The 24538-nt window shown below is 38.7% G+C and overlaps 1 protein-coding gene across 4 annotated transcripts in view; it reads left to right on the top strand.

The window, feature by feature from the left end:
- The first annotated feature begins 641 nt into the window (after positions 1-641).
- Positions 642-24538, top strand: part of EPS15L1 (epidermal growth factor receptor pathway substrate 15 like 1) — a 46671-nt gene continuing 22774 nt past the window's right edge. For 2 of the 4 annotated variants that reach the window (XM_063403614.1, XM_063403617.1), the window contains exons 1-23: positions 642-700; positions 5102-5143; positions 5362-5451; positions 5680-5727; positions 6388-6483; positions 7101-7163; positions 7973-8098; positions 9628-9687; positions 10020-10256; positions 10817-10974; positions 11425-11581; positions 12185-12247; positions 13790-13875; positions 14244-14316; positions 14827-14988; positions 15827-16024; positions 16282-16446; positions 17961-18087; positions 18209-18259; positions 18646-18782; positions 19819-19879; positions 20249-20331; positions 21873-22005. In XM_063403614.1, coding sequence (XP_063259684.1) covers positions 671-700; positions 5102-5143; positions 5362-5451; positions 5680-5727; positions 6388-6483; positions 7101-7163; positions 7973-8098; positions 9628-9687; positions 10020-10256; positions 10817-10974; positions 11425-11581; positions 12185-12247; positions 13790-13875; positions 14244-14316; positions 14827-14988; positions 15827-16024; positions 16282-16446; positions 17961-18087; positions 18209-18259; positions 18646-18782; positions 19819-19879; positions 20249-20331; positions 21873-22005 — 2446 coding nt within the window. In that variant the 5' untranslated portion in view covers positions 642-670. Of the gene's footprint in view, positions 701-5101; positions 5144-5361; positions 5452-5679; positions 5728-6387; positions 6484-7100; positions 7164-7972; positions 8099-9627; positions 9688-10019; positions 10257-10816; positions 10975-11424; positions 11582-12184; positions 12248-13789; positions 13876-14243; positions 14317-14826; positions 14989-15826; positions 16025-16281; positions 16447-17960; positions 18088-18208; positions 18260-18645; positions 18783-19818; positions 19880-20248; positions 20332-21872; positions 22006-23672; positions 24423-24538 lie in introns of those variants that run through there. The other 2 variants (XM_063403616.1, XM_063403615.1) reach the window with 2 other exon arrangements.

Genomic DNA, 24538 nt, shown 5'->3' with positions numbered 1-24538 from the left:
AGAGAGGACCTCAGCCCTGTCTGTAAGTGTCTGCAGAGAGGGGTCAGAGCATGGACCGGGCTCTGCTGCGTGGAGCCCAGCAATGGGACAAGAGGCAGCGGGAGAAACCGATGCCCAAGAAGTTCTGCCTGATTGTGAGGGAGAACTTCTTTACTGTGCAGCGACTGAGCACTGGAACAGATTGCAATCCCTCACTGGAGATATTATACAACCGTGCCGACACAATCCTGTGCCATATGCTCTGGGATGGCCCTGCTGGAGCAGGGAGGTGGGACCTGGTGACCCACTATGGTCCATTCAAACCTCACTCGTTTTGGGATTATGTGACTGCCCAGGGAGATAGTGCTGAGGTCCCCATCCCCGTGTTTAAGGAGCGACGGGACATGGCACTCAGTGCTCTGATCTGGTTGACAAGGTAGTGATCGGTCAAAGGTTGAACTCAATGATCTAAGAGGTCTCTTCCGTTCTAAATGATTCAGTGTCTCGGGCAGCGGGAAATGCCGTCGAGGAGCCCCTGCGAGCCCCCGATAAAGCCGCGGTCACTCGCCAGCGGCTCTCGGGCACCTCCTCAGCCGCCGCCCCTGCCTCCTTGTGCCCGCCCGGCCCGCCTGTGCCACCGCCTCCCGCCCCTCGCTCCGCCCCAGCCGCGGCCCGACCCAGCGGGAGGAAGATGGCGGCGCTCGTCCCCCTCAACCAGCAGGTACTGGGCTGCGTGGGGACGCGCGGCCCTCTGTCCCGGCGGCCGGGCGGGCGCGGGGAGCGACAGCGGGGCTGCACCGTAGGCGCGTGCAGCCGGGCCGGGACTGGCGCTGAAGTACAGGCCCTGTGCCGGGAGGGGCTCGGCCCGCGGAGAATGAGGGTCGGGGCGCGGCGGGGAGCGGGACACGGGCAGGGCAAGGGCGGCGAGCGGCCCCCGCCGTGCCCCGGGGCCGGGGCGGGCGCTGCTGGGGGGCCACAAGCTGCGCTGGCGCCCTCCCCTCATGGAGGCCCTGGAGCTGCGTCCCTGGGGTGGGGCTGAGGGTCTCCTTGTGCTTCCCCACCCCGAGCCGCCTGGATTACTGGGGGCCAGGGGTTTGAAGGCAAGGGCCGGTGCTCCGCACGTCACCTCGTTTTCCTGTTCGTACCGGGGGGTTGATGCCGCCTGGAGCTGCTAACTGTTGTGACAGGATGTCGTGACTGTGTGCGGTGTTTAGGAGGTGCGTGAGGAGCCCGGCCGTAGCGCGGGGACACCGGGAAGGAGCTGAGGGATGAGCGGGAGGTTCGCCTGTCAAGAGGAGGATGAGCTTCTGCAGGGCAGGGGACAGGGCACATATCCCTGACCCTTCGGAGAGGCTGTTTCTAGCTCTGGTTGAATGCTTGGGATCCCTGGATTGATTAATGTTGTTACAAGTTTTTTGATTGATTTCTCACCCAGATAATTCAAGCCTAAACAGTGTGACCGCTGTTTATTATTTTCCATAGGCCTCTGAAGAGAGTCAGTTTACTTATTTGCTTTAAAGCAAAAGAAAAGTAACACCCCCCTCCCCCCCAACTACCTTCAGTGTCTTGAAATTAAAACTAGTTTCTACACTGTGCCGAGGCCAGTCAGGCATTCAGAATGACTCCTATTAGTAGTTCAGATTATTTGAATATATCGATTTTCTTTTAATAATGATCTTTGAGTTGCAGTACTCTAAAATTTATCTCTCAGTGGCGTTAGTTACGTGGTGCTTGGATAACATAACTTGCTATGTGTCTTACTAAGGACATGTGCTGCTGTTTAGCTTCTGTTTAACAGGATTCCTAATTAACATCGGTTTAATTAAGTGAATGTATTCAGAAACACCTGAGAACATCCATGTGCACATAAACTGTTATCAGAAACTTTCAAGGTATTAATGTGGTGCAAAATATGTAAGTCAAGTAAACCCTGGATGTGAAAAAGTTTGTAGTTGTGAAACTTCTATAGTATGTGTGTGAAAATCAAATAATTATCAAATATTTACCCTAGAAATCCAGTTTCTCTGTTGTTTAAATTCTTGTTAAGATAGCAAATGTTATGTTTAGGGGGATAAAGGACCACATTCTGTAAACATATCAGTTATTTTTATAGTATTTTCCAACTAATTCAGTGGAAGCATTGTAGTTCTAAAACTTCTTGCCCTATATTGAGCTGTCAAGAGTAATCTAGCTGTAATCGGGGCAGTGAACAGAATTTCCTTTAAAGTAATAAACTTCCTCTTTTAATAGCCTCAGTTTTGTGATTACTAAGGAGATGTGTGTTAATTAGAGTAAATGCCAGAAATGGAATTAGACGGAATAGGAGAGGATACATGTGCTATAATGTCGAGGCACGTCCACTCAGAAAGATATAAAATAAGACTATTGATACCAATGTATTAAGAGCTGCAAACAGCATGGGTAATTCAAGCAGCTTAAAATATTTGATCATATTTTATTATTAATAATTTATCATAATAATAATTCTATTTAAAATAATTAATGTGATCCAGAGCTCTTTGTGACCCCAAGATGACCTCAGGAAAGAGAACTGGCTTATTAGTTGTTCTGGTGGCAGGCCCTTTCTCCTGCCTTTTTTGCAGACCTGCACTAAGGGACTTGGAGCAGTATCCATACATGTCCACTGTGTACCACAAGTACAGTGTACCGATCTGCTGTGAGTGTGCAGGGTCAAGACTTGAACTTCCAAACAGGAAGTCAACTTGGAGATTAAACAGCAAGGCACTAGGGCTCTGAAGGGTCTGTTTGGGAGATGGTCTAAAGCGTTGGTCAGAGGTGATGTTTTGGAGAGTACAGAACAGGCATAGAACCACGGGGTGGATAAACTGTTAGTCAAACTGAACCTCTCTAACAGGTTATGCTTTGACATTGTCAACTGCACACTCTTCAAAATTTTTGTCTCTGCCGGCATTGACAGTCTTGGGTTGGTCCTTCATCAGCAGATGTCACCAAATTACAGAATCCTCTTCAGTGATGGTGATGTCATCACGTGTAGTGATGGGTAGATAGAGAGCTGTGCTATTTTTATCAGTTGAACCCATTTTGTCTGGTCTGCTTCATCACAGAGGTGCAGTCATTTAGGTAAATCGGTTAGAGAGCCTTTGTAAAATTCTGCAAGTAGAGAATTGATCCTGATGTGCTTTCCAGCAGCGTTTGGGTGAGTAATTTGCTGTAGAAGAAATTTCACAGCATTGAAGCACATCACCCTGGCTTCCTGCCACCTCTGCCAGGTAAGTCAGCTCCACGTCATGGCTGACAATATCAAATGAGGGGGACAGGAATGTCTGGTGATGGGATGAGATCATTCAGTCCTGCTGCTGGAGCAGTTGGCTCTGTATCTTGGTACAAATCCAATCTCTCCATGCTCTAGGTCACTCACTGCATCAGTTAGAGGAGATTGTAGTTGTTGGTTGACTCTCTTGTCTCAGCTTTCTGATAAACAAGAGGTGCATAGTTTGGTGATAGTTGGCTGGGTTTTATTCAGAGTGGAACAGACTATTTCCTACTTCCACCTTTTCTCTGAATAATGTGTTTCCTGCTTGGACAGGAACGCAATGCTTGTATGTGCTGATCATTTACATGCCAGCACAAAGAATAGTCAGAATTATGAGTTATGTTTGCAATATTCTTCTGAAATCCTGTCCGCCATCAGGAAGAACAAGAGCTTCCAGGGGGTGCTGATGTTGGAAAATGCAGCAGCTTATTTTGTTGATGGATATAAGTGAAGTACATTTAAGACGCTTAGGAAACTGTTCTGAAAATCAGGATTTTTTTTATTCAAATAGAGCTGTAATCTTCAGAGAGTCAGTGTTTGCTTGCGCTTGGTTCAGAAAACTTACTTGTTATGGATAGCTCCTTAAATGAAGATTTAGCATGTTTATTGTAAACTCATAAGAAGGTTCTCTTGGCGTAAAATAAAGTTTTCATGTTCTTGATTGGTCTTTTCTTTCATTGTGTTCCTGCCCTCCTTCCTCTCAGAGTAGGCAAAACATCTGGAAATCCATGAGGATGACAAGGAAGAAGGTGACATTTGGGAGGGGACATAGTAGTGATGGGACTTAGTATGAAATACTCGTTTTCAGGTGTCTGGCTTCTGTCCTGGAGAGTGGTTGTCCCAAGCAGGTTTTGTGACATCTCTGCATCTCACTTGTTGAAGTCTTCATTGGGTTGTTTTGTTGCTTTCTTTTTAAGGCCTCTGAATGGTCTAAGGACTGACGTGGTTTTGACTGGATTGGTTTTGCTGTTGACATTGAGGCTGAGGAGAGCAGTGTGGAGGGATAACCTGTGCAGGGCTAGAACTCATGTGGCACCTGTAGGAGGCAAGTGAGAAGATAGGTTTTGGGGCTTCTGCATCTTTTTGCATTCCCGTTCCCATCTACTTGGAGTGTCAGCAAGAGGGACTGGGATCTGCTTGTTTAGTACAGTAAAAAGGCAGGGCTTCCCTTGGTTCTGCAGCTTTAGTGTAATGCAGTGATTACACCAAATTGAAATCTTCCAAAACTGTTGTCAGGGAATTGCGAGAGTTGTTAATTTGCCATTTGTTCTATATTTTGTTTGTTTTGGTTTTTTGTTTTGGTTTGGTTTTGGTTTTTGTTTACTCTGTTTCAGTTTAAGATCCTAGTCCTGAAAATGTGTTAACACAGGCACAGGGCTCTGTGTGTGTGTGTCTGTGTGTACGTGTGTATAATTGTCTGCTGAAAATATTCTGTGAGAATGTATACAGTGCAGGAGGTAGTCAGGTCAGCATTATGTTGAAAGCTGGGCCTTTGTTATTGGTACTTCTCATATGGAGATCTGAAATACTTCAGCAAATAATTCAAATTATCTGTTCTTCAAAAGCTTATCCCCATGTAGTGTCATTAAGTAAAAGTGTGAGGAGACGTAGGAATCCTGATTAATGAGAAGTTTTAAAAGATGACAATAGCCTGTAGTCTTGGTGGATCATTGGTATCCACACTTAAATTTCAAGTGTCCAGTTTGTAACACATCAAATTAACACACTATTTTAGGTTTTCGATAGAAGTAATACACAAAGTTCTGTACGTTTCTTTTCCTGTCAATTCTGATTGTTGTTTATTCTGTTTTCTTACTTGTGTTCCAGTTTTCTACTGGGAATCCAATATATGAAACGTATTATAAACAGGTATGTTCTTAAAAAAAGTAAAAATAAAGTGCAGTTTCTTCTTCCCCAAGATTTCCTTCTCTTTCTTTTCCCCATTGTAGTGCTAAAACTGTGTGAATTCTGAGTGGTTCATGCGGTTTGTGTAACTCCTTTTTGTCTAGAGGCGAGAGACATTGCATTTCTTAAATCTGTGTTCACAACAGACATGTTTCAATTAAATGTTAATTTTTCTCCTTCAGGTAGATCCAACATACACAGGGAGAGTTGGGGCAAGTGAAGCTGCTCTGTTTCTTAAAAAATCCGGTCTTTCTGATATCATCCTTGGAAAAGTAAGTTGAAGGAATTGGATAATACAGTAGTTGTCTGTATACTTCTTTTAAGTGCAAGGAAAATTTTAAAAAGAAAATTTGTCTTTTGTGTAACATTTTTGTTGTTAACTCGTCAATTCAGTAACACTGTATGTCATTACTTGAAAGCTGAATGAACACTTCAAGAAGACATACAGTAGGAACTGTTGAATTCAGAGCAGCTTCTTTTTTTTTTTTTTATCTCTACAGATATGGGATTTGGCTGACCCAGAGGGTAAAGGATACTTAGATAAACAGGTGAATGAAATGTTCATGTAGACTTCCTATGTTACCTTTCCCAGATTAGCCTTGTTTTGATCAAACCCTGGTCCCACTAGTAGTTATCTTTAATTTTTTCAGGGTTGAGTTTTTGTTTACAAGATGAGTTTCTTCCCCAGCACTGCTCATATCCAAATGTATTACTTAGTGAGGCTGCAGGAGAAGTTTGGTTCTAACTTTCTGTAGCTCTTTTGTTTTGTAAATAATCGAGGTGTGTACTGTGTAGATACACAGTCACTGAGTCACAAATGAAAAGTATGATTTGATTTTAGAAGACTTTTGTGCATGAAAGTATCTAGCATTTTTACAAAAAATGGCTTGGAATATCAAATAGCAAGTTACTTGTAGATACAAGTAAACTTTTTCCAAACATTCTAATTTTTAAGACAAATTGTTGAATTTTAGTTAGGAGAGAGTTCTTCATAAAAACGATCTTCCAGTTTTCTCCTCTTTGTTTTCTGTTACTGTAAAATTTTTCCTGTCTCATTCTTAAAAGCAAAGGGGTACTCGTCATTATGGGGCTGTACGTCTAGGGTTTCTTTTTACTGAGTTGCATGTGTACAGTGTTAGTAAAAATTGTAAGCAGGTTATTTTTTGTGATTTCAACTGCTTTTTAATAGACAACACAATTGTTTGTAGGGTTTCTATGTTGCGTTGCGCCTTGTAGCGTGTGCACAGAATGGCCACGATGTAAATCTGAGCAGTCTGAATTTGACTGTGCCACCTCCTAAATTTGTAAGTAATATCCACTTGAATGCAGGTATGTGTTATGTGAGAACTAAGGCTTCAGCTGGAACATTGGAATAATCTTCTGTTTCATAAATGTCATGATTCTGGGGCTTCAGGCTGCTGTCAAACAGTTCCTTAGGACATGGCAGCCAGGGCTGCCACAGTCTTGTCATGCTGAGTGACAAGAAACCAGCCCCGTCTGGGACTGCAAAACCAGTGTGTGTTTAAGTCTGATCAGCTTGGTCAGGAAGCTCATGTGGCTAAACTCTGAATTTAGGAAAAAAAAGGATTATTTTGGGGCTAGGTCAACAGGAATGAGTCGTAAAAGCACTGCTGCAGCTTTGCCCTGCAGTAGCTACTGCAGAACCTCTTTGGCTTATGTTGGTTCTGTGTTTGGATACCGAATGCACCTACTGAATGTCCTTACCCAAGTACTGTAGTGCTATAAAATGAGTGTAACTTTTATTTAGGCACATATGCAGCCTATTTTCCTCAATGTACTTAAGCTTCATGTTTATAAATATCTCAAACTTAATGCAATTTGTAAGTATTAGAGACAGAAGTGTGTGTATTTTTATATATATATATATATATATATAAACAAAAAATTTTCCAATTTTTAGCGTGACACTAGCAGTCCTTTGCTGATTACACCACCTTCAACAGAGACTCACTGGGCTGTTAGGGTAAGTGTAAAAGAGAACATATTCCATCCATTTTTAGAAGTAAATATTTTGTAAGTTTCCCAGTGAGAGAATTTTGTATCTAACAAAATTCCCATTTCAGAACTCTTCCCTTTCTTTGCAAACCTGTACACAATAGAGAGCATCAAGGTGTAGTTTTAGATAGGCAATAAGTATTAAACAACCCTTTGACAACCACTGGTGTGATGTTTTTAAGACAATGAATTTAAATCTGCTTGGATTTCTTCCAGAATTCTACAATAATTAGGCACTTTGTATAAAGGAACCCCACTGGGAACAGCAAATTATTTCACCACATCCAGTCTGAACTATTAATTTAAACCTTGAGTTCCTGTGTTCTAATTGGTATTCAATAATACAGGCAATATATATCATTTGGAAAAAATAACTTCTGATGCATATGTGGGGGTATTTATGTTTAGGTAATTTTCAACTGCAAACATTTCCAAAATCTAGAAATTTAATAAAAAATCTTGTAGTTACCTATACTTTAAAGTGGGAAGAATAAGTTTCATTTCTATAGAGTTTATCAAAGTTACTTTAAAACAGAAGCACACCTTGTCTGCTGCATGGTAAAATCTCTCAGCTTTCATAACCTTAGATTTAGGAGCTTAATTTCAAAGCTTTCTCTGTGGGTTTACATTTAAATACAGTACAGTGGCACTTGCCAGAAAGCTTTGAAAATTAGGATGAATACATTCCTGACCAGTCTTAATTTCTTGCAAGATCTCATTTTCATTACTCACACAGACACACTTTTTTACTTATTCAGACTATTTCTTATCAACTAGGTGGAAGAAAAAGCAAAGTTTGATGGTATTTTTGAAAGCCTTTTGCCAGTAAATGGTTTACTTTCAGGAGACAAAGTAAAACCAGTACTGATGAATTCAAAGCTACCTCTTGATATCCTCGGAAGGGTAAGTAAGTTGTTTAGATTTAGCTGGTGTCTATTTAGCTTCTCGTAGTTGCAATGTTAAAAGTGTAATTTATCAACAGAGATCAGATTTTGGCTGAGATTTTGCATTGTGTACATGCTATAAAGCAGGAACATTAAGACTCTGAAGTATTCCACTTAGAAATAAGAGCAAGAGTAGTAATTTTGGCCCTAGAGTAGATTGGCTTCATTATCTTTCTGTTCATTTAAGAGCTGGAAATTTGATTTTGGTTGTTTGAAAACAAGAAAAAGCTTTCCTGAACCATAATAGCTGTTATAACATTGTTATAATATCTGCTGTTTTGTCATTTTTACAAATATGAGTTATTAGACATACCATTAAATCCATCTCCTGTTTGTGCAGGTGAATACTTTAAAATGTCCTCCTGTATTTGCAGAACAAGTTGTCGAGTTTTTTCCTCTCATGTGTATTTATAAATACTTCCGAGGTCTGAGTTTAGTGCATCCATTGTATAGTTGCAAGGGAAGCACACCTTAAAGTATTTTTCTGCATTTGTTAAAAACACGTTCTTTAATGCTTTGCATATTGATGTTTCTGAGAATGAGTACATTCTGTGTAAGAGCTCTATCTGTGTTACATACTTTTCTCTTCAGGAGGAAGTGCCTCTTGCTCTGTACTATCTACAAAATCTAAGTATGGTTTGTTTTGATTCTGTATTTGAGTATTGTGAAGCCTTGAAAGGCTTTGGATTTTATCTTGTTATTGTCACAATAGAAATTCAGGAAGCTTTTGCCTCTTCCAGAAAAGTTTGTGGACAAGATAAGGCGTTGAGGAAATGGACAAAGGACTAATCAGGGAGCTTAAATTTGTCAAGGGTCCAGTGATAAAGCAGAGTTCTCACAATTGAGCCTCAAGTCTTGGCTTTTTGTGCGCTCTACTGTCTCCAGGTCATATTGATGATTAAACAGTGCTATGTTGGAGTTGACAAAGTTTTGTATTGCTCTAAATCTTTTGCAAGTTTCATTGACTGTGCCTGACCTAATAATGAACTAAAGCTGATAAATGCTTAAATTCCCTCCAACAGGAAATTCAGTGGGGCCAGAGGGAGCTGCACATAATTTTTAGTAGAAAACCTAGTAGGAATAGTAGAAAAGCATCTAGGAATGGAAAAACATCTAGGAATTAGAGATGTATTGACCTTTTTATTGAACTTTCCTATGAAGAATTTGAATGGTCTGCTAGCCCACACCCTCTGAGCAGTTCAGAACGCCACCTCTGAATGCTTTTACTTAGCTTAATGGCTCTAATTGCATCACAGAAAGATGAAAAACCTGCCAGTGTTGCAGCCAGAATCTGTTAGAGCCAGTGTTGATTCTTGTGGCCAGAAAACTCTAATCCAGTCTGTTTCATCAGAGAATGTTTAGATAGGTAATATAACCAATATGATCTTCACCAAAATGTATAAGGAGTCTTTAAAGGGCATGTTAATATGATGAATATGTAAAATGTAACTTGGTCTGCAAATTGTTTTTTAATCTTAATTGCTGTAGGTCTGGGATCTCAGTGATATTGATAAAGATGGTCACCTGGACAAGGATGAATTTGCTGTGGTAGGTTGCTTTAAATTCTCAATTCACTGCCTAGTCAGTCTGTCAAAGCAAAGAGCTCATTTCTTTCTCGAGAGCTTTGCAGCTTTCTGTGCTACAGTTGACTATCCTAATCTAAGTTGTTCTCATGGAGGAAATGACCTCCCTCAAATTCATCTACTGACTCTTGACCATGTCAAGATTAAACGTGTTGGAATTACATCCAAAATTAACTGCTGTTTTACATCTCTAGTCTTACTGTCTTTGTTTTACTAATATGTAAATGACTGATACAGGAAGATCTTGTTGCTTTTTCTAATAGTTGTGAATGTTATCTGACCTTCTTGCCTTTGCAGGCAATGCATTTGGTTTATAGAGCTCTTGAGAAAGAGTCAGTTCCTTCACAATTGCCCCCTTCTCTCATACCACCTTCTAAAAGAAAGAAGACACCGGTTTTTCCTGGTGCAGTTCCTGTTCTCCCTGCAAGCCCTCCACCAAAAGACAGCCTCCGTTCCACACCATCCCATGGCAGTGTCAACAGTCTGAACAGCACAGGGAGCTTGTCTCCCAAGCACAGCATCAAACAAGCACAGGTACACATCTTTCTTTCTTATTTTTGTAGTTCTGTATATTTGTAAGATGTAGAAAAAAAAAAACTTTTTGATGTCTGCCTCATGTGAGTACTGGTGTTTGGGTGATTTGGGTGGAGAGGGTGAAATAAGAATGGTGAGACTTGGAAGGACATCAGGTGAATTTTAATCAGTGCCCACAAGGTAGCAAATCTTAGGGGCAATTGTCACTTTATGTAGAAAGTGAAACCATAGAAAGGTTTCGTTTGTGTATCTGCTTTAATATCAAAGAAATCATTAATCTACTTCTAAATCTCCCGTTATTAGCATGAGGACTCCATATGCCTAGTCGGGTCTGTATTTCCAAAGAATTAATTCTTTTTAACTGATGAATAGCTATTTATCAGTGTTTTTATTCAGATGAAAAGTGTGAAGTTAAAACACACAGTGAAAATACTTACTTACCAGGCAGACTGGAGTATGCAAGATGTTCAGCACATTCAGCTCAGGATAATGTCGTATATACTCAGTGTGTTCATAAAGACTGTTTCTGTTCTTTTGAAATACCAAATTTTGTTTTGCAGCCAGCTGTGAATTGGGTGGTACCAATGTCTGAAAAAGTGCGATACGATGAAATTTTCTTAAAAACAGACACAGACATGGATGGATTTGTGAGTGGCCAAGAAGTAAAGGACATTTTTATGCATTCAGGTCTTTCTCAGAATCTCCTAGCACATATATGGTAAGAATTCCATACTAGCTGGGTTTTTGTAACTTGCTGATCTGGGAACTCAGATTCAGAGTGTGATCCTAACATTAAAAAATGTCAGAAATAAACAAAAAACCCCAACTTCTTTAACTTGTCCACATACTGCAATATGGAGCTATATGGAAAATTAAGGGAGAAATAAATGCTCCCTTTGCTTTTCTGGGTGTAGGGTCAATAGGTCAGTGTGTGAATTGTGACTGTCTTTTGAAGTTCTAGTGCTCTAAACATTTTCTCAGACTAACACTATTCAGTTAAATATGTGTAAGTAAAATACTGCACTGTTTATGGAAATCCAACTAGAATAAGTAAGCTCTGATGAGGATGAACCAAAAAGAAATTACATGCGTGTGTGTGTGTTTCAGGCTTTTTGGTAAAGCGGAAATAAGATTTTTGTGTTTGTTAGTATAATCTATTTTTTATTAGGGCTTTGGCAGACACGAGACAGATGGGAAAGCTCAGCAAAGACCAATTTGCACTTGCCATGTATCTCATTCAGCAGAAGGTGGGCAAGGGGATTGATCCTCCACAAGTGTTACCTCCAGATATGATCCCTCCCACAGACAGGAACACACCCATTCAGGTAAGTCAGAGATTTGCTGTAGATAACACTGAACTTACATGGGCTTTGAGTAGGAATTTGTATGGAGTTTTTTTTAGTATTATGGTAAAGAATTGCCAATATTTTTTCTTATTGCCTCTTACAAAATTCTTTCAACATTTTCGAAATATAGCTACAAGGGAACTTGTAACAGCAAATATTAAAAGCTGGTTGAGCAGCCTGTCCCTGGCTGTGATCAGCACCAAATTCTTCCCATGGAAACACAAAATTTTTTAAATGGCTAAATGAGGAGTGATGACTTCCTAGTTTCTGAGATTCATCCTTTGTAGCATGGCAGTCCACAGTCCTGTGTCCATTACTGCTAATACCACTTTACTGGAGCATCTGATCCTTTGCTAACCCTATTTTGTTCCTTTCCTCAGCAACATATCAGTGCATTTCTGAAACTGAATTGAAGAAATACTTCTGTCATGTCACTACATTCACCTTTTATATAAATTATATTGTGTTTTTCTTTACTTTTATTTGCTTTCCCCAACCAAAAGCTTTGGAACTCTAAATATATTTTAATTATTGCTGTTGCTATGATCCCCCTAAGATTTTTCCCATATCCTTTTCCTATAGACTCTATCAGGTTACTTGACTCCTGTAGGAACTGAGATCTCAGCACTAACAGAAATGCGGCGTGTGAGTAATTGCACTGTCCAAAGGCATGCAAATTTCTAATGCATGCTTTTTGTAACTTCAAATGAGTTTTTATTTCTACACCTTTGCCTGTCTCTGCTCTTGAGTTCTGTGCCACTTGTTCTTGGCGTGGTGGTAATGTCACAGCAATGTGAAGTGCCCAGCACTGGCTGCCAACCCGGTGATGTTCTTTCCCTTCAACAACTGGAGATGTATTGATTTGGCAGGAGGTTCCTGGGACAGGCAGCTCAGTACTGTTGAAATTATTCCTGGACTAGTTCTCTGCAGCCGTGAGCAGTAAATGTATCTTGGTGTGAGAGCTTTAAGCTTCCTGCTATTTCCAGTTAATTGCAATTTTTTTTCCACGTAGTATGTGTTTAGCTCAGCATAATATAAAATAAACTGTATGCTACTTTGAGCTTAGTTAAGTGACTCTTATCCTAACCAGTGCAGCGGCTTATTTTAACTTATTTCTTATTCATGTTGGGTGACACCTGGCTGTGATCCTGTCCAGTATTCAGTAAAGATCTCTCAGCAAATCTGTATCTGGCCTGAGAGTATAAAAGCAATTTTTGATTTGCCACCTTGAAGATTTAGTCTGTATTGTTGTTGTTATTTGTGATTACTTAATGGCATAATAGCAAAAAAAAAAAAAAAATCTCTCAAAAGTGAGGACTTAATTAAATTATTTTAACTGTATATTCACCATTGTTTCTACAAAAATGTCACATCTTACTCTGCTGGTCTTGGCTTATTGGTTGGGTTCTTGTTTGTTTTTTAATCTTTAATAAAGCCAAGCTTTCTGTGGTTATCACATCAGTCTCAAAGTGAGTGAAGCAAGCAAACTCTGCATTCTTCTTTTTAAAATGTTACATAAAAATTGTAGGTCTCCTGTTTTGTCATGCAAGCAGTAAGTTGAGTGCTGCAGTTTTTGCTCAGTTGTGGTGTGTTACTTTTTTTTTTTTAAGGAGAATCCTTTTTATTATAACCACCAGTTTTGTACCTAATGCTGACATCCTTCCTTAACTTCTGATAGTGATTGTCTTATCTAGAAGGCAGGGGATGCCCTCTGTATCTTCCCTGATCTACACTTGAATGAATCTGGGAACAACCTTCAGGCCAATGGGGTATAATTGCAGAAACTGCCATTAATTTGTGGCAGGGCTCTAGAAGACTGGAATTACAATCTGATTTCATTAAGTCCCCTGTAAACTTTACTACTGACTATAGCAGAACTGAGTTTTAGGTTTTGAACTTTAATTCTACCATAGTCTGCAATTTCCTTATTGGCATTGTGCCTATCCTTTGATTGCTGTGTGTTCAGCTGTCCTATTTGTTAAACAGGCACATTAAAAGTTCTCCTGTCTCAGGAGTAGAATTGTGTGGCATGTTCCTTGCTTGTTGCAGAATAATTTGATGTCTCTCATAGAATTTTGCAAATGCAAATAATGAGGATTTTGTATCCCACCTCTGTCCTCAGCCTTTGTTAAAGGAAGAGCTTCTGTTACAACTTGACATTTTAATAGATTGTTTCATTCTTAACAGGATAGTGCAAGTTCTGTTGCATCAGGAGAATTTACAGGGGTGAAGGAGCTGGATGATATTAGTCAAGAAATTGCACAGCTGCAGAGGTAATAGTTGTGGACTGTTAACAAAATCTTGGTGTAGAATAACAAAATAATTCTATAGTACTGATGTGTCAGTTACTTTTATTTTCTTTTAGTCATTTTGTCTTTATTTGTTGCTGTAATTGGTGATGAAATTCCTAGTGATACCTTACAGGTCTGTCAGGTGACTTCAGAAGATTGGTGATGGGCACAAGATGGTATTTTTCAAAGAATAATTGATACATATGCACCTTTTCTCCTTTAAAGAATATATGAGAATACAGGCTGGCATTTTTGTCTCAGGGTGTTTCTATAATAATATTTAGTTGATTTTTGCATGTGTGTTGTATTATTTAACTAATCACAAATACATGTTCTTGTTTGTGTGACAGAGAAAAATACTCCCTGGAGCAGGACATTAGGGAAAAGGAAGAATCAATCAGACAGAAAACCAATGAAGTTCAGGTAAAAACTCTGTTTATCATCAGTAGTTTTCATGTTAATCTAAGTAATGCATGGCAGTTTAGCATTTTTTCTGTCATTCTGTCATTGTTTCTTTCTTGGAATTTTCTTCTACCTGGCAGGAAAAAAAAATATTTTACTGTTCTCCATCAGAAATGTTTTCATCTGATGCTGGTTGATATTAGCATAGTATATGCGAACAGTTTGAAATGTATTTTTTGTTAGTATTTAACTTACACTGTAATTTAGGAACTCATTCTTTGGAGAGTATTTGTTTTAATAATTAGGATAACTCAACACCGTGTGCTCTGTGTCACAGTCCCTTTTCCTTCTTGTGACCAGGGATTTATTTCCTGATGTCTTACACGAGTTCCTGCAGAAAAAAGGCAGGCCAATGCACATGCACATGCAATGTAGAAAATACTCTGAATTTTATTAAGTTCTTTGTCTGTGGCTGATCTTTCCTTAAGACAGTTGCTAAATGTGAGTTACAAGTTATGGAATTTTCTTCAGGAACTGCAGAATGATTTAGATAGGGAAACAAGTAACTTGCAAGAGCTGGAGGCTCAAAAACAGGATGCACAAGACCGCTTGGATGAGATGGACCAGCAGAAAGCCAAACTGAAAGATATGCTGAATGATGTAAAGCAGAAATGCCAGGAAGAAACACAGGTGGTAAGTATGTTAATTCTGGGCCTGCTCAAGAGTAATATGTCTTCTGTTGAGGGAAATTTGATTTATTTAATGAATAAGCTTTCTGTCGTCTTTCTGTCGTTTCTCTGTCTTTCTTTTTACCATAAACAGCAATTTCCACACAAATACAGAGATCCAAGAAAGGATTTTGCTCTCCTTAATACCTTTCATAATGGTCATAAGTGAAAGGTTGAACCCAATGATCTCCAGGGGTTCACCCCAAAGGGATCTCCCTTTCTACAGGAGTTGTTGTTGTTCTGAGAACATACAAAACATTTATTCCGCCTAATAGGGCAGTTGAAAATCAGTAGTCCTATCCCATGAGACAGTCCCTGGCAGTGGTGCTGGTTTTGATCACTCTGAATGTCAGGATTGAGTTTTCAGGTGGATGCAATTGCTAGTGGACATAGGATGTGACCTTAAGGTAGAAACTTACTGTGTAAGGAAGTCACATAAGAAAGTGTATAGGGAAGTTTATAAGCAACTCTGTAATTTTAACTCTTAACAGAGTTAAAAATTAACCTTAAACTACTTGATAAATGTTGGAATGGAACCAAGTTCTGAAGGTGAACATCTAGGAAACAGCTTTTGATTACCTTTATAAGTAGTGGGGTATTTCTTGGTTTCATTGAATGTGCTTTTATCAAGGATTTTATGTAACAGCAGAAGCAACATGCATTTCTTCATATTAAATTCTAAATATTTTCTTTAGTAGTTGATAGGTTGCTTTACCACTTTCTATTACTTATTATATATTCACAATTTAATACGTCTCATTTATTACAAATTTCACTCTGATTTTTCTACTGTGTTGTTTCAGATTTCGTCACTAAGAATGCAGATTCAGTCTCAGGAATCAGATTTAAAATTACAGGAAGATGACCTTAATAGAGCAAAAGCAGAGCTGAATCGCCTCCAGCAAGAAGAGACTCAGCTAGAGCAGAGTATCCAGGCTGGAAAAGTGCAGCTTGAGACAATAATCAAATCTTTAAAGTCAACCCAGGAAGAAATAAACCAGGTATTCACTGTACTTTATACAGTTTTTTGCTTCTTGAAATGCTGAGTTGAAAATTTTTTTTTCAGAAGAGGAAAAAGTCCTCTGTTCATAAAATGAGCCTTTTTGACTGGTGTTTGTTTAGTAGGTTAATTCCTGGTTTGAGTCAGGAAGCATTCAATTCTGGCAGGGATAAAAGGCAACTGTCAGGCACCAGTGTTTACTATAAGAGTGACAGTGTTGTTGAGTATGTAACATGCTAAAGCATTTTTCCTTCTCAGGCAAGAAGTAAACTCTCTCAACTGCAAGAGAGCCATCAGGAAGTGAATAAGAGCATTGAAGAATACAATGAAGCTCTCAATGGGATTCATGGTGGGAGTCTGACAAATTTAGCAGACATGAGTGAAGGCCTTGGGCAGACAGAAAGAAGCAATTATGGAGCTATGGTAAAAAAAATACTATTGTTTAGTATATTTTACACTAATTAAGCTTCGGACTTGCACCTAATCTGAAGTATTGGTTAGTTGTTTTTTGGCTCATGGTCTTGTGGATTTGTAACCTGTCACATATTCAGTCTCAGGACAGAGGTGGGGCTTTATTTCCAGCTCGGGTGTTTTGTTTTCTCTTGCATGTTGTCCCGTTTACCAAGGTGAAATCTTCTCTTGTTGTAAATTGCCCTTTGTCATGTATTTCCTCCTTATTTCCAAAAGAAGCTCTACAAATTTCTGCTTTATGGTGAGCTATATTTATTACATGTCTCATGTTCCCTTTCCAATAGGATAGGTCTGTTTTGCTTAAATAATTCCAGCATCATCTTTCTCATTTATCATGTTTTTATTTAATGAGCATTTTTTCCCAAATTGTAAAATTTTTCAAGTTCTTAAACATTGTTCATTAATGTTGATTTGGGTATTAAATAATCCTCTAAATCACAATAACTTTGTTTTTTAAGCCTATTTCTTGTCTTAAATAAGATAGGATACAACTTGCATACTTGCTTGATTCTGCTTGCAACATCTATGTGGCCCTTCCTCATTATGGAAACATATTTACCCTTATAAGCACACTATTTGCTATGGGTTTAGTATGAAGTTAAATATATAATGTGTTAGTAAATATTTACCAGGCATTGCTGTCTTTATGCAGTACTTTATACTTGCTCTGTAAAAACAAACTGCTCAAAAGAGGAACAGTGTAGATAAAAAAGAACACTACATTAAAAAACATGTACCTAAAGGTCTTAAAACACTTTAGTGCTCAGTTTCTATGCTTGCGTGGCTTGCATAAATATATTTAATTTCCAGTGAAAACTTCCAGATGTTTCATTCACTTGCAAAACCTAGGAGCCACTTACTGGCAGAAAACACAGTCAATGTTCATAGCAATTTTTTAAACCATTGTGCCACTTTCCTGTTTCTCAATTCTTCCTTCCTCTTCCTTCTCTCCCCACCTCCCTCCCTCTGTTCTGAGAAGTATTAATTAGGATGTTTTCGTTGGTGTTTTGTAAAGGGGTGAAAGAAATCCTGTCTCTTTCTGCTGTTGGGCACAGTGTAAGTGGGTAGTTGTTCCTGCATATTTCTTGCATTGGGATGGAATGGCTCTTATTGTCTCTGGAATTCTGCTGTTCAGGTGCTGTCTGCACTTGGGTCTTCATCAGAGACCTCCAAACCAGACCCAAGCCAGGGATATCATCCAAATGATTGTTATGAAGAGGTTTCATACAACACTTTAACATTTAATTGCTACATGTACTGTTATCTTTAGGTGCTCTGTGTAGCCTTGGGGTACACATTTCTTTCTGCTGTGTAATTACTTCTACTTAGAAGGCACATATTCAGAAAGTTCTTTAGGAAGTAATTTTAAAGACTGTTAGGCAGGAGCCAAGATAGCGTACAATTTCTGCTAAATGGGCATTTTTATCATGACAAGCTGCTGTGATGTTTCTCATCTTAATTTTTAGGATGATCCATTTAAGAACAAAGCCTTGATGTTTACCAATAATACACAAGAATTGCATACAGACCCATTCCAGTCAGAAGATCCTTTCAAATCTGATCCATTTAAGGGAGCAGACCCCTTCAAAGGCAGTAAGTGAAAACTGCTTATCTAAGACCTTGAAGACCAATTGCTGAGTGAATTATATTTTCACAAACTTTTATCGTCTCGCTAAACAGTAGATAAAACAAATTGTTTTTCTCTTCTGCATAGGTGACCCGTTCCAGCATGATCCTTTTGCAGAACAACCACCCGCTCCAGCAGGTAATAGCCCTTTGTAATGACAGGACAGGTGTGGTATAAACAGTTTGGTAGCCAAACACAAAGGAAGCATTAAAGACTTCCCTGGCTTCAGATTTTTGGTTTGCATGTGGGAACATAGATACCCGATAGGGTGTACATTCAGAATCAATGTGTTTAGTGAGAAGTGTGTAACTCTTCAGTAAGTCTGAAAGCTTCACATAAACATGTACTTGTTCAAACTTAGCAAATACCCTCTGTAGAAAGGTCTCTGGAAATCTGTCAGATTTACCAAAACGCTGTGTGTTTGTGTAAGAAAAACTATATCAGTGAGTGTGAGGTCAAATATAGAATGTTCTTCATAGACACATTAGTCCTGTGTTCTGTTTACCTTTTCATGCTCCTTCTAGATCCGTTTGGAGGAGATCCGTTTAAGGAAAGTGACCCGTTTCGTAGTTCTGCCCCTGAGGACTTCTTCAAGAAACAAGTGAAGAGTGACCCATTTACCTCAGATCCATTCACAAAAACCCCCACTTTACCCTCAAAGGTCAGTAATTTTTAAATCTACACTTAATAGGTTTCTTTACTATTGACAGGCTTATTGTCTTAAAGCTAAAAGGAGTGAAATAAAACAAACACTTTTGTCCTAACTGAGGAAATATTATTAATTGTATTCTTCAAATATAAATGTGGATTGTTAAGGCAATGAACAGTGTTCTCTCTGGTTCTGTGATAATGAGGTACACATTCGCCATGAAGATACTGTTAGGTGGATATTTTTTCTCTCTGTTGGGAATTTCAAACCAGCAGCACCCACTCATTCCCATCATTCCCTCCATCCCATAGATTTGTGCAGTCACATAGTGAATGAGGTGGAGGAACTGTTCTGGCTAAAGGATTCATGAGCCCTCAGCAGATGCTGGAGCCAGCATGGTGGAGGGACTACACAGGGCATGCTTGTTAGTCAGAGCCACAGCCGCAGTTCTTAGCTGTCCTCATGTACCTGTGTGTGCTTGTTTGGCGGGGGGGCATGTGAATTTTTTTGGTTTTGTTTTTATTAGTACTTTCCTCACTCTTATGCAATTCATTGAGTGTTGCTGTCCAAGACCAGTTTCAGTCAGTGGGAAGTTAGTTTGTCTTGCAGTATAGCATTGTACTTAAGTAAAAGCTGACTTGTCAAACTGAAGAGCAACTGTAAAAACCATGTGATTAAAAAGAAGCGGTATACAGACTCTCTGAATTAATAATAATATAAATGCATGACCGAATATTCTGTCTCTGTTGCTTAAGGAATGAACACTTTTGGGTGTATTTTCATATTTTGCCCTGGTAACTAATGTTGCATATATTTCAGTGGGATTCTCTTCTCAGTTGTAGGTATTTGGTGTTGTGTTCATGGCTATCTGTAGCCAAATGCACTGTAATGTACATTTCCTATAATCAGTTGATTTAATCCTACTCTGCTGAATAAAGTGGTCTGAAATCGGAAACTATTTGTCTTAGGGCTAGAGATTTTGATAGGCATGAAGAGGTAAGTGCACAGTCCAGCAGAAAAATAATTATGTATGTCTGTTCTTATTTAGCCTGACCCTTTTGAAAGCACTGATCCTTTTACGTCTTCCAGTATCTCATCAAAAGGTCCAGGTAAGAAGTAAACATTTTCACATGAAGATGTATTAGGAGGTATCTTTTTATGAAAGAAGAATCAAATATAAGAGTTGAGAATAAAGAGTCTTGTGAACCATTGGCAAAAAGCGTTGCAGTCTTGTTGCAGTTCATGAGAACTGTCTTCGTGGCACTATATATGTTACTTTTTTCTTGTGTTTTCCCTCCAGACAACTGGTAGAAAACCTATTCTGTGGAATTCTCTTTTAACATCTCATGGCAATTCAAAATGCAGGTGTATTTTAATGACCTCTGCCTAGTTCTGTGCTTCATTGGTACCATCAAGCATTCCTTTTAATTCTGAAGTATTATTCAAAATAACCTTTTTTTCCCGCCTATCTGTTCCAGATCCATTTGGAACACTGGATCCATTTGGAAGTGGTGCTTTCAGTGGTGGTGAGGGATTTGCAGACTTCAGTCAGATGTCAAAGGTAAAGGTTAAAAGGAAAGCAACTGTCCTTTTAAAAATGTATGTACAGACACTTTTTTAAAGAGTGTGATATGATTGTAACTTTTCAGCTGACAATCTGGTTTTGTTCATTTTTTTTCCAATCAGCCTCACCAGTTACATAGAAAAGAATTTTCTAATCATGTCAGATATGGCAAAGTCTTAGTAAGACTGGTAGATTCAGTAGGGATAAATAAATTTTTCACAAATATTTTAAAATACCAGATCAGGGAAAGAAATTAACTTGGAATTCTAACTTGTGAGAAGAGTTAGTTGTTGCGGATATTAATATATTTCAGTGTCCAGCCTTCATCTAAGTCCTGGAATTTGCATCTTGGTTACTTTGTAGTAAGTATCCTGACTTGTTTCTAAACTTAACATAGAATCAGTAAGGTTGGATAAGGCTGCTAAGATTGAGTCCAACTATTAATGAAATACTACACTACTAAAGGTACGTAAACTAACCTTACTCTGCTCTTAACAGTCGGTCTCTCCCATGTTTTAAATGTGCAATTTCTGTTCATTTCACATAGCAGATGAAGAAAAAGGTTCAGGACTCACATGAAAAAAATGGATCATGGTCTGCTGTTACTTTCCTGAGGTGGAGTTTGGAATTTACAGTTAACATCAGTGCCCAACTCCTTACATTAGTTCTGCAGTAACACTTGAACACTGTAGAGTAAATGTTAAAAAAAAAAAAATAGGTTATCATTTTACTTCGACTAATTACATTTCTTGGTGGGTTTTTTTCCTCCCCTAACTTTTACTGCTTTGGGGAGGGTTTTAGCTCTCCACTAGATGGCAACAGCCTTCACCGATAGACATGGGTGGCTTGAGGTAGAAATTTTAGCAAAAGTTTGACTGTGATTTTAACTTCGCTCTCAAAATTCCTGTTTCTTCATTTCACAACGATAAATTTCCCTGAGTGGCATAATACTTGTGTGCTTCTTAATCAATAGGAGAGTCCTTTAGAAAAGCCGTCTGAATATAAGAATATTTGAACGCATGCTTTTGGATATTCCCAAAGGTTTTGATAAAAAGTCAAATACCTGTGTGTTGTTACTATGAGACAGGTATTTACCGTGTGGTCTTGTCAGCGTGGCAAACAGCAACAGTGTGTATCTTCAGAAAAGCTTGGAATGAAGTTAAGCCTTCCGCAGTGTGCCATGTTTTTCCAGGTTCTGTTTATCGAAGTGAAGGTCAGGCTGTGGTATGACTGTTCATTGCCAAATAGTAAAAAGTAGAGTTTTACTTCCTTTTATTTTCTCATCAGCTTTTTTGCTAGGACTGAAAGTTCTAGAAGTACTTAAATGATTAAGAGCATAAGGTGTTCTGAATGTTAATGGAATCTTAGCACCTCTGTCATTGGGCATTAGCCTCCTACACCACTGACAATTCTTTACATCTGCCCTCAGGTTTTGAAATTAATGCTTTTACTTGACCTAATCTGTAGCTTCATGAAAACACAGGTCTTCTACAGGGTGCTTACATCCCTTTTCTTTTCTTTTCTTTTTCCTCGTGTAGTCAGTAGCTTCAGACCCCTTTGCCTCCTCTTTTGGAGGGGCAGGATTTGCCGATGACCCTTTCAAAAGCAAATCAGACACACCAGCGTTGCCACCGAAGAAAAATGTCCCTCCACGACCCAAGCCACCCAGTGGTAAGGAGGTTTTCTTCTTTTAAAAGCTGCTTCTTTCAATTTACGGTGTATTGCTGGATATAAGAACAAGTTGATAGTCTACTATCTATCTTATTTTTCAACCATGGAGGAAGATACGAAGTTATCAGTAAATTGACAAAATTATCAGTAAACCAGACTGAAACTCTTCAAACTGGAAAACAGATGATGAAAGAGTGCTATGACAGATCTGTAAAACCACATATGGCAGGAAAAAACAGGGGAAAAAAACTTGTATTTTCTAAGTTGGCAATACAAAAAAATTAGTAAATGGCATCTTTGAAATAAAGAGGTTTGTTTTTATATGGTAATCTAAATTTAAGATTTATTTCTATGTTTGATAGAGAATATGGTGAGTGCAAAAATTTTAAATGTTCTTAAAAAAACCCTCTAGATAATTCTCAGAAGAAACAGAGGCAACGAGGTGTCCCAAAAGCCAAAATATTGGCTCTAGCTCCTTTGTAGCTGAGTGGCAAGGCAGTCTAACTATGACTGCATCTTTATCATGTTCTTCCTAAGGCATCTGCCTCTAGATAGTAACAAGAGCAGGCTACACAGTTAGACAGACCTGTCCTGATCTATCTGTTCCAGGTAGGATCATTCTTACATTTGCATGTTACTGCATGAATTAAATAGGAAACACTTTCTGAATATGTATCGCTTTGTTCCTGTCTCACGTCCATTGTTTATGGAAATCTAGGAGGTATATAAATCTCATGTATTGAAAATAAGATCTCTCTTAGTGGAGCTTTAATTTCTGTTCTCCCTGGAGTTGTTTTCAAGATACTCAGCTACCAGTGAAGCTGTTTAAAGAACTGAAGTCATGTAGTTTCAAGTCTCCTTTTAACAACAGTGGTAGAGTTCAGTTGGTATTAAGAGGGAACTTGCAGTTGGCTCAAAAAACCAACAAAAGCTCAATTCTGTTTATGGATAGGCACAGAATTTTGCACTAAACACATTGATCGTGATGTAGTATCTTTATATATCCACAGACAGTATTAGGAAGCATAGTACAAAGAGAACAGGTCCATGATAAATGTCGCCCGCAGTGTGTGGATTCTCTGCCTTTCTGCTGGTGCATTTTGGAGCAGAGCATGCGGCCTGTTTGTAATGGGTATTGTTGATCTGGCTGGTTTTGCAAACCAGTTATTCTAGAAGAAACTCCTTGGATAATGTGACAAGTATTACTTATTACCAGACTGTCTGTAATGTCATTATCTATCCGATAAATTGATACAAGATACGAAAGATACCATTTCACACAGTAGACTTAAAAGTGCACCATTGCAGCAGCATTAGTTTGTTCCTGTTGCTGTGATTTTATTGCTTAAGAGATGCTGGTGCATCCTAAAACCCTGAGAGCAACAAATGAGAGGTTTTTTTATAGGTGAATATTGATGCAAACTTGTCAGGAAATGCTCTAGGATTGTGGAAAAGCCCTGAAGCAGTTTATTCCATGCTTGCTTTGTGTATTTTCCACTACTGAGGTACTAAAGAGCTTTCAGTAATTAAAAAAACCCTACATAATATGTCATGTGGACAAGTTTCAGTCACTAGGACAGACATGAATAAAAGGAGAAATAGAAAAGATGAAGGGAATCTTATTTGACACTGTGAATGATGTTATTTTTCTTTATTTGGTTTTCAAGGAAAGAATACAAATGGCCATCCTTCAAAAAAATGTCAACATAGAATATTTGAGTGTTAATGGGGCCTATATAAAGTTGGATTATTCAAATAAATACTAAATATACCCATGTAATCTCTTACATGTGCTTTATTTCTGCTCCTTGTTAGAAACATGATTACTCTTAGCAAATGCAGTGTAATAGTAGCAGCAAAGGTGAGTACTGACTCACTGACATGAGGGGTTTTTGATTTCTGTGTCCTCATTCTCTTTTTTGTACGTATTGAGGAATTTAGTGAATAAGCAGCTTTGTTAATAAGTTTTTAATTTAGACATGTGCACTCACCCTTTAATCAGTTGGTCAAAAATGGTTTAAGTGTGTCTCTTCCTCCCTTCTAGGGAGATACAATATTTATGAGGTTCCGCTCCTCTACCAAAAGCAAATGTTGTTATGATAAAATAGACTAAGGAGGAAACAACAGGGGTTTTTTAAAGCAAATGAGCCTCGTGTGCTTATGCAGTTCTACTCCTCCCTTCCTTCCACAGCTAAGACAATCTTCAGTGGTTACTTAAAGCATGAGAAATTATATAGTAATATAGTGCGATTGTAGCAAGAGATAAAGGCATAAAATGTGTGTTAGAATGGGCTCAGCAAACAAACAACAGACAAGAAACTTCCGTTGTTTCTTACCTTTCTTATTGGTTTAATTAAAAAACAAGTAAGTGAAAGATCTTGCTGAAGGATGAATAAATGCTAGTTATTACCAGACAAACGTGTAATTTGCCTTTCTGTTCCATGCTCTTTTTAGTAAAACTGTTCTCTCTGTTGGCGGGGGGGAAGGGTTTTAATATTGAAAAACACTTTTGTGGTTTGGTTGCATTTTGTAG

Source organism: Prinia subflava, chromosome 8 (assembly GCF_021018805.1).
Source record: "Prinia subflava isolate CZ2003 ecotype Zambia chromosome 8, Cam_Psub_1.2, whole genome shotgun sequence".
In the NCBI taxonomy this organism is placed as follows: Eukaryota; Metazoa; Chordata; class Aves; order Passeriformes; family Cisticolidae; genus Prinia; species Prinia subflava.
This window is presented reverse-complemented; position numbering and strand designations above follow the sequence as displayed.